The sequence below is a fragment of the Nanorana parkeri genome, unplaced genomic scaffold (assembly GCF_000935625.1).
Source record: "Nanorana parkeri isolate BGI_ZX_2015 unplaced genomic scaffold, ASM93562v1 scaffold1596, whole genome shotgun sequence".
Taxonomy (NCBI): Eukaryota; Metazoa; Chordata; class Amphibia; order Anura; family Dicroglossidae; genus Nanorana; species Nanorana parkeri.
The window spans coordinates 245,841-259,727 of NW_017307864.1; the positions used below are offsets into that span (position 1 = coordinate 245,841).

Sequence of the window (13,887 nt, forward strand, 5' to 3'; positions counted from 1 at the left end):
CCCACGTTCAAAGGCTGCTAAATCGCGTTGTTTACCCGTACTACTAGACATGTGCGATTCGTTTCGTTCCGAATCGAAATTCGGATGAATTTTCGGAAATTCGGACATTCGGATGTATCCGAATTCCGAATTACAGACATAACGAATGCAAACGAATCCGAATTTCCATTTCCAAAATTCGGTAGCGGTAGTTCGAACGTTCGTTTCGTTTTCTGTTCTTATTCGTTTCTTATTCGTTTCTTATTCGTTTAGTTCGTTGGAGCAAAGTGACATTAGAGAAGGAGAAAAATATTTTTTCCCCCTCAAATGTCACTTTGCTGCAAACGAACGAAACGAATAAGAAACGAATAAGAACAGAAAACGAAACGAACGTTCGGAATACCGCTACCGAATTTCGTCCGAATTCCGAATCCGAATTGACTTTCACACCCGAATCCCGAAAAACGAAATAACACAAATCCGAATTTAAAACGAAACTAAACGAATTTTTTGGCAGTGCACATGTCTAACTTCTACTGTCGTGGTAAACAACCTGCTTCCCTATTTATAATGGTCTGGCCCTCTAGCAACTTCAGCGCAAAATGATAGCTAATTTATAGCTAATTTGCCTACAAACGTCAGGTGGTCATAATAATCTGGCCACTCAGTGTATACCCTGTTTTATAGACTGTCCACTGGTGGTTATTCTTGGCTCAGCACACTTCTTTTTCCTATTTTGCCGTTTAAGCAATGGCTTCCTCATTGCCTCTCGACCTCTCAAACCTGCATCTCGAATTTGTCTCTTAAAATATAAGATATTTGTCTCTTAAGTAATACATTTCAGTTTAAAAACAAATTACAGCTGACATAAAATAATTTTCCCTAAGGTTCAGGTTGGGAGAGGGCTAAGTGTTAGGTTAAGCTTTAATGTTAGGGACCATTCAGGAGAACTTTTGAGTTTTCTATTGTTCTTGGCATCAAACACCCTGTTCCAATAACCGCTTTGCTGAGCTCAGATGACATATCTAATATTAGAACTTTGTTTCCTGTTAACAGGTTAAAGGACTCAAGAAGGCAAAGATGGCAGAAGTTCGTCGGGATAGCACAAGCAGTCTACAGAGAAAGAAGCCACCATGGCTAAAATTAGAGATACCATCTGCTCCTGTTACCACAACTGAGGAGCCAAGCTTTGTGCAGGTATCATGTCAATGAGATTTATATGTATTCTGAGCTTCATACCAATGGTCTTACTACTTTAATTAAAAATATGTCAGAGTTTTGGACCCCTTCCCTCTCCTTATAACAGGAAATTTCCCACTATTGTTTACTTTGTTGGCTACAATTGCCCATTCACATGCAGATTGTACACAGAGAAGACTTTCTTAAACATTCTTTGCCAATATAACTATAACTTTAGGTAAAATCTATCTAGAAACCTGTGATAATTTAAAGCAGTGGTGGTCAACCTTCTTCGTATAGGGGGCCCCAAGGGTTTACCCTGACATCACCAAAGGACCAAACATAATATCCAGTGAATGTAATGCTGTCAGAGACTGCAGATACCTGACAGGAGATGGTCAAAGACTATGAGTATGCTCTTAAATGGTCACAAAGTGCAGACATGCTGCAGGAAATGGTCAGAGGCCGCATCCATACCTGTCCGAACAAAATGCTGCAAGTACTATTTTGATCGGACCGGACCGCAGCAATAATGTGCCTTGCGATCCCGTGTGGCCAATCGCATTGCGGCCAGAAGGCGTGGCTATGGTGCCATTCACTTCAATGGACAGCCACGCCCCCTCCTGCTCCACAACATAGTGAGCCGGCCGCAATGTGATGCAGTGCATTCTGTCCAGAATCGGGCCCGGAACGCACTGCATCTGGTGTGAATAAGCCCTTAAAGTGACACTAAACTCAGTAGTAAAATCATAAAAATACGTTCAAATACGTTAACTATTAACAAAAATGTAACTTATTTGTGTATCACTCAGCTGTAGATCCTCAAATCATCTCTGAATTGGTGCTGACATTGTCCTTCCTTCTGGAGGGTGGCTACTTTTGTTCCCCATGGTCCCTGTGTGTGTTGTAAAGTAGCCACCGCTAGTCCATCACAGGAGCAAGCTTGGAGTGGTGGCTACTTTACAACCCTTATGTTAACCTCCTGGAAATATATGTACCTTATTGAGTGCTGGAGCTGTCAGCACTGAAGAACACAATCCAATGCAGATATCTTAGCTCTGAAAGCTAATTAGTAGTAACAGATGTCCTATACAGGCAGATCTACAGTAGCTGACTGTAGAGATACTTAGCATGGGCTTTCAAATGAAACCAAAGTCCCTACATGAATTTCTGTAAAAATTGTAGACATTACAAATTCAAAGCACTATTGTAAAAACACTAATTTCATATAATGCACAAAAAGATGTTACATCCCGAAAGGTGCCTCAGTATGATGCATGGAGGAGGATGATACAGCCACCATAGTTCTGTAGCCCCACTGCAAGGGTACATTTTTTATTTTCCTGGAGTTCTAATTGAAGTCATCAATATAACAGAATAAGGCAAAGTCACCAGTTTGTATTTATTTCTAGTAGGGATGCACCGATACCGGTATTTTGGTACCGAGTACGAGTACCGATAATTTTTTTTTTTCGGTACTCGCCGATACCAATTACCGAGTAACGGAATCCCATTCAATTTCTAGTATTTATATTAGGTATGCACCGATACCGGTTTTTCGGTATCGAGTACCGATATATTTTTTTTCAGTCCTCGCTGATCGTGAATACCGATACCGGAAGTCCCATTAAGGAAGCTGGGCGGTGTGTAATGACTTGCCACCTGGCTTCCCAATTAGTAGGGAAGCCGTCTCTATGCTCACTCATCACCAGGTGATGAGGAAGCATAGAGCCGGCTTTCTGGCCAATCAGGAAACCGGGGGGCAGGTAATGACTCGCCGCCTGGCTTCCTGATTTGCCAACCTCCCAACGAATCAGGAAGGGGGAGGCGAGTCATTACACAGCACCCGGCTTCCTGATTGGCCGGGAAGCCAGCTCCATGCTAGTAAGGAAGCATGAATCCAACTTTCTGGGCAATCAGGAAGCCGGGGGGCGGGTAACGACTCACAGCCTTGCTCCTTGATTGACCAGCTTCCTTATTAGTCACCTGGCTTCCTGATTGGCCAGTAAGCTACCTCCATGCTCCCTCGTCACCAGGTGATGAGGGAGCATAGAGCCGGCTTCCTGGCCAATAAGGAAGCCGGGGAGTGAGTCATTAACTAAATTCACACAATAAGAAAGCGCCACTACTGTAAAGAAACCACTCACGTTACTGTTGTCAGCATATCGTGTGTCCGCTGGTCCTACAGTGCCGGGAAAATGTGCAGGGGAACGAACTGAGGACTGTCAGGGGTGATCGTATGAACAGCGTGAACTCAGCTGGCCAGGCAGGGTTTCCTACACTGAAAGATCTCAACCCTATTATCAAACACGAAATGTCTGGGACGGGCATCAGCGCCCTGGAACTTACGGCTGGGTCCTATCATATTTTTGATATTCCTAGATTTCTTAAAATTAATGGACGGTTTAGATGGTAAGGTTGGGCCCAACTTGGGATCTTTCTGCTATATATGCCAATTTTTCCGGAGTGCTCGTTGTATGACAGTGTGACTGTTGTTAAAAGTGGTGATGAATCTGATTTTGTCTTGTTCACTGGTGGTGGACTTGTGTCTGAGATTTTTGCTCGATTCGGTATTGGCATAATAGGAACAGGCTTCAGTGATGATGTCATTGGGATAGTTTTTCTCTCTGAACTTATCTAGGAGGAGCTGGCTAGATGTAATGTAGTCACCTTGTTGGGTGCAGTTTCTCCTTAATCTGCAAAACTGACTCTTCGGAATGTTCTTTTTATATCTGGGATGGTGACAGCTGTCAAAATGGAGATATGAGTTACCTCCCGTCGGTTTCACGTGATTGTTGGTAATAATGTCACACCCAAGGGAGGACAACTCAAGATCGAGGAAAACTAATTTGGTGGCGTTGACCTCATGGTTGAAGGCTAATCCGAATTGATTGTTGTTACAATGGTTGAGGAATAAGGACACGCTATTTGGGGGGCCGTCCCAAATGATCAAAATATCATCGATGTAACGGCCATAGAATATTAGGTGTTTGGCATATGGGTTGTTGTTCCAGATGTTCAGGGTTTCCCAGTGGCCCATGGTAAGATTTGCATAGCTAGGGGCATAATTAGCCCCCATAGCTGTCCCCTGTGTTTGTAAATAAAATTTTCCTAAAAACGAAAAGTAATTGTGCGTCAGGGTGAACTCAGTACAATTTATAAGGAACTGCACTTGAGTGTTATTGATAGAAGATTTGGCCAGAAAAAACTGAAGGGCATTGAGACCAATTGAGTGGGGGATGGAAGTATATAGAGAACTGACATCTAGGGAGACCCAACTGTAGGAGGGGTACCATTTATAGTTGGATAGAGTTTGAATAAGGTGGCCAGAATCCTTTATGTAAGATGGGAGGGTCTGTACTATCGGTTGCAGGAACTGGTCAATGTAGATGGAAAGGCCGCTAGTAAGACTATTAGTACTAGCAATAATAGGACGTCCAGGGGGGTTATTGCTGTCTTTATGAATTTTTGGTAGATGGTAAAAGTAGGGTGTACTTGGAAATTTGGGATTTAAAAAGGCTTTTTCTTTTTTGTTGATAATTTTATTGGTAAACGCTGGGTTGATGAGATTGGCCAATTCATTAGAAAAAGATGTTAGGGGATCTGATGGGAGGAGTGCATAAGTAGTATTATCAGCAAGTAGTCTATGAGCTTCATTTATGTAGGTGGACTTGTTTTGCATCACAATCCCGCCTCCCTTATCTGCCTGTTTGATGACAATATCATTGTTGGAAATAAGGTTTTGAAGAGCCTTATTTTCCAAAGTAGTCAAATTAGGTTGGTGCTTGGCTTTTTTGCATATCTCTAGTAGATCAGCGTAAACGACGTGGTAAAATGTTTCAATAAAAGGGCCTTTGGACTGAACAGGGAAGAAAGTGGATTTCGGTACAAGGGAAGTATGGGTGACCTTGGGGTTGATAAGGCTCTCAAAGTCAATTGTCAATGAAGAATTGAGGTCCACTAATTCATATAGGGCGTTGAGGACGTCACCATCCTGTTCGTCAAAAATGTCTAGCAAAGCAATGTGATTTGGGCTGCTAGGGCCGATCGAGTCACTAGAGGTAGTCGGTTTATTAGTGTAATGTCTCCTTAGGATCAGCAGTCTAATACATTTATTAAGATCCTTAAATAAGGTAAAAGAATCAGGTCTGGCATCCGGGGCAAAATTCAGACCTTTTTTGAGTAAAGATGTTTCACTTTGATTTAGTATGTGATCGGAAAGATTGAATATTTTTATTGTAGAGGGTCCGATGAGATTGGTTCTTTTTTTGGAATTTTGGCTATAGTTTCCTCTTCTCGTGCCTTTCTTTTTATTTTTGGGGGGTGAATGGGTCCCAGGTCTAAAAAATGTACCGGTGAGTTGTCGAGTGTCATGGTAGAAGAGGTGTGGTGGTCTCCAGATGGATCTGTAGGGACCATCGGAACCTCAGCAGTCTGGGTTCGCACTATTGTTGAACCAGATGTATTACTTATTATAGTGCTGGTGGGCAAGAAGGGAATAGGAATGGGGGGCACAGGGGGAACTGTCTGTGTTGTCCGAATGGGATTGTTATTTCTGTTGAGGTTGCTCATGAGTCTCGGGCCAGAGATATATCTGAGGTGGTCCTCGTCCCACGACAAGCCTATTATTCTAGTCGTAGGTATGGGATGTATGGATAAAAGGGGAACTGGCTTAGGTTTGTGAATTTTATGGAGGTTGTGTTTCCACTGGAAGACTCTATTTAGGTTATAATCCAGAATATCTCTGGTTAATTTTTTCGATTTCGAACATATGGTGTTGTTCTCATAGACTGCAGTGTGGTGGTTTAGGTTGGTTATCCATGGACCAAAAAAGCACGACGTGCCAAACGACTCTTGTATAGTGTGGCGGAGGTTCATAACTTTGGTGGATATGTCATTAAGTTTGCGTTTTCTTTGTGTAATAATAACCTCTATACATTTTTTGGTGCAGAATTCTGCCAAAAGTTGCCAATTCATTAAAAGGTCGGCTTCCAGAAAGTCACAAGTTTTTTGGATTCTCAGACCTCTGGGAGTGATCCCAATTTCGATGTACTTCTCTAAAAATGTGATGTCCCACCACTGTTGGCTCTCTAGGTTTAGCAGAGACTGTAATTTAAAAAACTGTTTGCGCATTCTGTTCTCAAAAGATGGGGAATGCGGTGGAGGATGATGATTTATGATATGGTTAGTTCTACCTGGGCCTAAGATCGGGTTTAGACAAGTGGAGGTGTTAGGACTGTGATTGTTATCCTTAAAGATCCGTTTCAATTCATGTTCCTTATCGATATATGACATGTCGTTGGTGGTTAATACCCAGGTGTGCTGCTATAGCCAACCTCACGGGGTTAAAAACAAGTAATTAAAACAACAAAAAGGGCTAAAGCGCACTATCTGCTGGGTAAAAGACTTCAATCGGCTATACAAAAATGTACTGTAGGAAAGTGAGTGATCAGTAATACAGTGTGCAAGCTCTGTCAAAAAACAGGGAGAGGAACCCTGTGGGTACACAACTAAATTCACACAATAAGAAAGCGCCACTACTGTAAAGAAACCACTCACGTTACTGTTGTCAGCATATCGTGTGTCCGCTGGTCCTACAGCGCCGGGAAAATGTGCAGGGGAACGAACTGAGGACTGTCAGGGGTGATCGTATGAACAGCGTGAACTCAGCTGGCCAGGCTGAGCCGCGGCTGCACGAGTATAGGCGGTGTTAGTGCCGGACCGTACGGAGACCCCAATAGTCTGTGGGGGTGGTGTCTCAGGAATGTCAAAAACGAAGGGGAATGAAAAGAGCAGGACAAGGGTAGTGTCCACTGCCGGCGGCTGCGCGTTTCGAGGCTCTGCCTCTTTGTCAAGCCTCAATTGAAAGTGCAATAGAAATGGCGGGATGCCTTGCCAGTGTTTAAATTTGACAGCTGGGAGGAGTCAGACGCTGTCCATAGTGACTATGATAGGTGGAGGAGACGAGTCTAAGGGGACACTCCCACTTAGGGGCTGTGCTTAGGGGAATGAGCATAGACCGAGCAGAGCAAGTAGTCTATCATAAGGTTTGAGTGGGAGGAGAGATGAAGGGATGACCAAAAACAACCCACACGGACGGCATATTAATATCATATTGATAGCATTATGATCTCAGGATGCCAAATGACAACCTGGATTATTATGTATGGGTGTGTGCCTATAATAGACACAGGTTGGATGTCTGGGTGAGTGAGTCATTACCCGAAATCCTGATTGGCCGGGAAACCAGCTTCATGCTCCCTGATGACAATGGAGCATGCAGCTAGCTTCCTTGCCATTCAGGAAGCCGGGCAACGTGTAATGACTCGCTGCCCAGCTTCCTGATACTGGAAGTTCCAGTATTGGGATAGGCATCAGGAGCATTTGGACGAGTATGAGTACTCGGCTGAATACTCAGTATTGGCACTGATACTAGTATCAGTATCGGTGCATCCCTAATTTATATAGCACTAGCACATTACATAGTACAGTGTACATAGATTCATTCACATCAGTCACTGTACCCTCATTTATCTTTAGGAGCCATCTGCCACTAGACCAAAGGACACATCAGGAGGGAGGGAGTGTGGAATTGCTGTAGAGCCTGTTTTACATCTACAGTGATGTTACAGACACTTCCTGTTGGATACATTGCCTGTTTATTTTCTGTGAGTGTCTACAGACCTGCTAACTGTGGTGGAAAACCTCAACAAGAGGCCCTTTGCAGATATGATGCCTGGGCCCTTCCTCCACTCTGCTATTCAATGAAAACAATATAACTGGTAAAAATAACACAAAGTGAAATGCAGGGAGATTAAATAAGCAAAAAGAAACAAAGAAAGAAAGTTGGTTATTTGTGCATACAATGCTTAATAATTTCCTTAGACTTTTGAGATAAGAGAATGTGGCAGCAACATATAGGCTCAATTCACAAAGCATAACACATATTTTCTGTACACTGCGTTATTTACTTTTTATGGTGATAATGTGACTTGTCAACTGAATGAAGCCATTACTCCATGGATGGTATGAATTTATCATAAGCACATATTTACTGCATGTGCATTTAATGATTTTTTTGCTCTTACTGTTTTTCTTAGATGTTAGTCATGTTGAGCCACCACTAGCCCCCATTTGCTAATTTGCCATATCCTCTTATTCAGCCAGCTTCAGCCACCCCTCTCCCCCCTCCCTGTGATGACTCCCCAGATTCAGCTGGCTGCCCTGCTAATGTACATTCTTCCTGTATCTCAGCTAGAGCTGCAGCTAACGATTATTTTCAAAATCGATTAGTTATGCGATTATTAAAGCTCCCACTAAAAAAAGTATCCTGTCCATGTTAGTCATATACACATGCCCCATGTATATTGATGGTTAGTGTAAATGTCCTATATTGTTGGTCAGGGTAGAATCCCCTCTTACATTGGTGGTCAGTGTAAATGCCCCCCATTACATTGAAGGTCAGTGTGGAATTCTCTGTTACACTGGTGCCTAGGGTAAATATTACATACATTGATAGTCAGTGTAAATGCATGCATGAACATAATATAAAAGGCTGCACGTGCACATACAGTGGGGGAAATTTATCAAAACTGGAGCAAACTGAATCTGGAGCAGTTGCCCATAGTAGCCAATCAGCTTCTCTCTTCAGTTTGTTCAAGTAAGATTTGAAAAGGAGACAAAGAAGCTGATGCAGTGCAGTGCACATCTGCTCCAGAATTTGTCTGCTCCAGTTTTGATAAATTCCCCCCAGTATATGTTATAGATTATCAAGTGTTTTTTTTTGAACAGTTGAATGTTGTAGAACTGCTGAAAGTTGTCAGTTCCTCTGGAGTCTTTTACATTTCCAATTCAATATATGGAATCTATAGAATGTGGATTACATGTGTCACATGTAGCATATTTTGATAACTGGAACTGCATTTTTCACCAGGCTTTATTGACCTGAGGCAATGGCAATTATAGATACCAGCCTGCTCTTTAGTTACTGCTCAAGTGATCACACCGCACATTGATACAAAGACACATCCATTTCCTCATTTCCACATTGGTGGTCAGTGTAAATGCCCCATTACATTGAAGGTCAGTGTAGAGTTCCCTGTTACATTGGTAGCTAGTGTAAATACCCCATTACTATGAACGTCAGTGTAGAATTCCCTGTTACATTGGTGGCCAGTGTAAGTGCCCGCATTACATTGAAGGTCAGTGTAGAATTCCCTGTTACATTGGTGGCTAGTGTAAGTGCCCCCATTACATTGAAGGTCAGTGTAGAATTCCCTGTTACATTGGTAGCTAGTGTAAATACCCCATTACTATGAACGTCAGTGTAGAATTCCCTGTTACATTGGTGGCCAGTGTAAGTGCCCGCATTACATTGAAGGTCAGTGTAGAATTCCCTGTTACATTGGTGGCTAGTGTAAGTGCCCCCATTACATTAAAGGTCAGTGTAGAATTCCCTGTTACATTGGTGGCTTGTGTAAGTGCCCCATTACATTGAAGGTCAGTGTAGAATTCCCTGTTACATTGGTGGCTAGTGTAAATAAACCATTACATTGAAGGTCAGTGTAGAATTCCTTGTTACATTGGTGGCTAGTGTAAGTACCCCATTACATTGAATGTCAGTGTAGAATTCCCTGTTACATTGGTGGCTAGTGTAAGTGCCCCCATTACATTGAAGGTCAGTGTAGAATTCCCTGTTACATTGGTGGCTAGTGTAAATACCCCATTACATTGAAGGTCAGTGTAGAATTTCCTGTTACATTGGTGGCTAGTGTAAGTGCCCCCATTACATTGAAGGTCAGTGTAGAATTCCCTGTTACATTGGTGGCTAGTGTAAGTGCCCCCATTACATTAAAGGTCAGTGTAGAATTCCCTGTTACATTGGTGGCTAGTGTAAGTGCCCCCATTACATTAAAGGTCAGTGTAGAATTCCCTGTTACATTGGTGGCTTGTGTAAGTGCCCCATTACATTGCAGGTCAGTGTAGAATTCCCTGTTACATTGGTGGCTAGTGTAAGTGCCCCATTACATTGAAGGTCAGTGTAGAATTCCTTGTTACATTGGTGGCCAGTGTAAGTGCCCCCATTACATTGAAGGTCAGTGTAGAATTCCCTGTTACATTGGTGGCTAGTGTAAATACCCCATTACATTGAAGGTCAGTGTAGAATTCCCTGTTACATTGGTGACCAGTGTATGTGCCCCATTACATTGCACTGGTGCTTACGGTAAATATCCTGTACATTGATGCAGGGCTGGCGCTACCATATAGGCAGGTCAAGCATCTGCCTGAGGGTGCCGCTGTGGGGGGTGGAAAGATGCGACTGGGAGGTCGCCCCTTTAAGACGGTCGCGGCAGCGGCGATCACATCTCTCTGCGATCCCTCTCTCTCTACTCCCGGTCGCTGCATCTTCAGAGCTGCCAGGAGGAGAGAGGGAGTGCAGAGAGGTGTGATCAGTGCCGGTATGAAGAGCCGAGCAGAGCAGCGGCAGGGATCCTTTTGATGAGGTGAGACCCGTGCGCCCCCCCCCCCAACCCGACCCAAATCCATATGCTATCACACAGGGGATTCTTAGCTCCTGTGTGATAGCAATAAAGTTAAGTGAAAAATAAATGTAATTAAAAAAAAGATTTGATAAAACATTAGAAAATAAATAAAAATTATGAAAAAATAGAGGCATAAAATAAAAGGCTACAAGTGCACAGATACAACCTTTTATCAACTGTCTGTATTGTATTGCAAGTTGTCAGTTCATCTGGATTCTTCACATTTCCGATCAATGTATGGAAGCTACAGAATGTAGATTACATGTGTCACATGTAGCATGTTTTGATTACTGGAACTGTTTTTTTCACCACGTTTTATTGACCTGTGGCAATGGCACTTTTAGATCCTGTCCTGCTCTTTGGTCACCACTCAGGTGGCTAAACCGCACATTGATACAAAGTGGGCAACACATCCATTTACTGATCTGAAGAAGTCAGCTTTAAAACCACAGGTGGAATTTTCAGAGGTATTCTAGAACCAAAACAAAATATATTTATGTAAATAAAAACCATTTACAGGAATTCATTTTCAAATTCATTTATTTCCTATGCATTCATAACACATCTGAATTGCATTAATAGTGCAGAAATGTGCACAGGCCCTTAGCATCTCATTAACTGGCTGATAATAGATTGGCAGCGATGTTTTCTTTGTGGTTTTGTATATACAATATTCATCTAGAACAGAAGAGCACGGCTTGTGGATTAAGACATCAAACGTGTCCCACAAATATTTTTTGAGGTCCTCAGTTTATTAGTATGTTATTTATTCTTTTGATTCCTGTGCCATGGTACTTTCAGGGGGCCTGATTTTCTCTCCAGAAGGACTGAGTCAACTTTGTTCAACCACTTTCTAGGGTCAGCATCCATTTTCTGGACTGAGATGCTGGCCCAGCGATGACACAATGGAAGGAATTAAAAAAATTGTCTGAGACAAACGTTGTCTCAACTGGAGCACTGCCAATCAGATTTTACATTTTCATTTTCTAAGCTGCGTGGGAAAAATAAAGATAAAAACTGATTGGTTGCTACGGACAACTGCACCAGTTGGGATAGAACTTGTCTCAGACTATTTGTATTAATTTAATTTCCCTCAATGTACAGTATATTCTGGTAACACTGCATTTATTGTCTGTGCTCACAAATGTCTGACATAGATCAGCCTCTCACCACAGCCTCTCATCTTGCTAAAGGTGCAGCATTGCAGCCTGATCACTGGGGTAAGAGACTGAGGAAATGCTTCCTACTGATTGCAGCAAACCGATGGCATAATTTCAACCTAGACAGTCATTTAATTAGCGCTTATCGCTATAATTTATCTTTAAAGATAAAATTAGTTACAGTTTCTGTATGATATATGCCAGAAATCCTTGCAGACTTGTAAAGATATTTAATGATTTACTGTAAACAATTGTAAGTAGCTGTTTCTAGTTGAGGTCTTTCCAAACATCAGATCTGCTGCTTACGAACTCAGAAATATTGAATATATACACACACACAAAACACTTCCCTTTAAAGCAGATATTTTGTGTCTGCTTTTGTTTTACTTAAATGGAGCAGTAGCTTGTACTAATCAGTTCAGTCTCAGTGCGGAATTCCAAAACGAATGCAAGTATCAACTACACTTTCTTTTGCTTAACTTCTTTTCCTTCATTTTATACATTTGGCACATTTAACTTTAGTTTAGAATATTAGATACATACTTTGTAAAGCTGCTAAGACAGCAAACATTATATACCAACAGTAACAGATACATAAAAATGTTCCTATGTTAATGGCATTTTGACACTCCTCATATATCAAAGCAATGCAAACTTTTCCAGCCTCAAGTTGTTGAAATGCATGCTTGTTCTATGCATCTGTACTTTTACTAAGTAAAACATGCCAATAAAAGGAATATTGTGTACTTATTTTTTATTTTAATAAAGAAATCTCTATTCCCAGCAGTTCAAGCGTCAACATTTTTTAAGAAGCGTGAGTATGCCAGTAGAAAACACTAGAATTCCTTCACCTCCCAATGAACAGAAGCGGCCTATACTGCAACGTCAGACCTCAATCACCCAGACGATAAAAAGGTAAATATTGATTGCCTATGCTTGAATTATATGTGTTGTGCTAGGTTAGTCTATGAGAAAATATAGACAGATTTTTATTTTTGTTTGTTTGTTTTTTGTAGCTGGCAAAAGATATTTAGTGTGCTTTTCAATGAAAGTTGTAAGGGCCCCTTCATACCTACATGTGTGCGTTACCACACACACACACACACACTGCCAAATGCAAGATGTATCCATCCTGCACAGAGACCTCTTGCCTTCAAACGTCCGGGGGGCATGTGCTGCTAGAAAAGAAAGGCCAACACTCCATATAGCTCTTTTACTGCAAACAGCAATCACCAACGCACATTTTGAAGGCACGCAGACCCCCTTTTGTTTAAGGCCTTCCTTGACAAAGAGGACCTGCATGCCTTAGAAACCTGTGTTGGTGATTGCTGTTTGCAGTAAAAGAGCATTGGAGAAAGTGCTGGCCTTTCTTTACGCTGTACCACACACACTGTGGTGTGCTCACATAGGTGTGAATAGGGCTTTTTACTAAGCTTATTGACTCCTGGGCTTAGTGTTAGACCACTGACAGCCAGCAGTTCCAGAAGTAACACCCGCCACAGCTGCTTAGACTGGCTCTTGCACAAAAATATTTTTCCAGTTTAAAAAGTGCCACCCGGGACTCAAGTGATTCTTTTAGGAACAATTTGTTTTTCACCTGTACAGTATTTATTTTCTTATTGTTCATACTAGTACTGTTAACACTCTAAATGGTTAGCATTTTGTTTTCTTCAATGTTTCTTTCCTGTTTTTCTTGGAAGCAAGCGTGTGACGTTTGACAGAATCAGTACTATGCCGGTCAAGGGGCACCTAGCTAGCAGGAGACCTATTCATTTTAGGAAACGTCAAACAATCTCCACTTTCTTTTTCAGGTAGTTTAGTAAATGCATGTAGCGTTCTGCATGGTTGGTTTGTTTTAGAAAATTATAAATCCCTAACTCCTGCTAGTTTTACATGACTCCCTGCTGTTAAATTGCATTGGTTCATGTTTTGGAAATCTGCAGTGTTTTTTAGTAGTTTGAGACAGTAAATGCATGCCTATCTATGATTAACCTAGACTATTTATGTTTATATAACATACTTAAAGA

General features: G+C 41.8%; 1 protein-coding gene across 1 annotated transcript in view; it reads left to right on the forward strand.

The window, feature by feature from the left end:
* The window catches only part of RHBDF1 (rhomboid 5 homolog 1), a 119,469-nt gene that overhangs the window by 35,360 nt on the left and 70,222 nt on the right, over positions 1 to 13,887 (forward strand). The window contains exons 2-3 of the mRNA XM_018570775.1: positions 1,036 to 1,176; positions 12,645 to 12,775. Of these exons, the coding sequence (XP_018426277.1) occupies positions 1,060 to 1,176; positions 12,645 to 12,775 (248 nt within the window). The 5' untranslated portion in view covers positions 1,036 to 1,059. The remainder of the gene's footprint in view (positions 1 to 1,035; positions 1,177 to 12,644; positions 12,776 to 13,887) is intronic.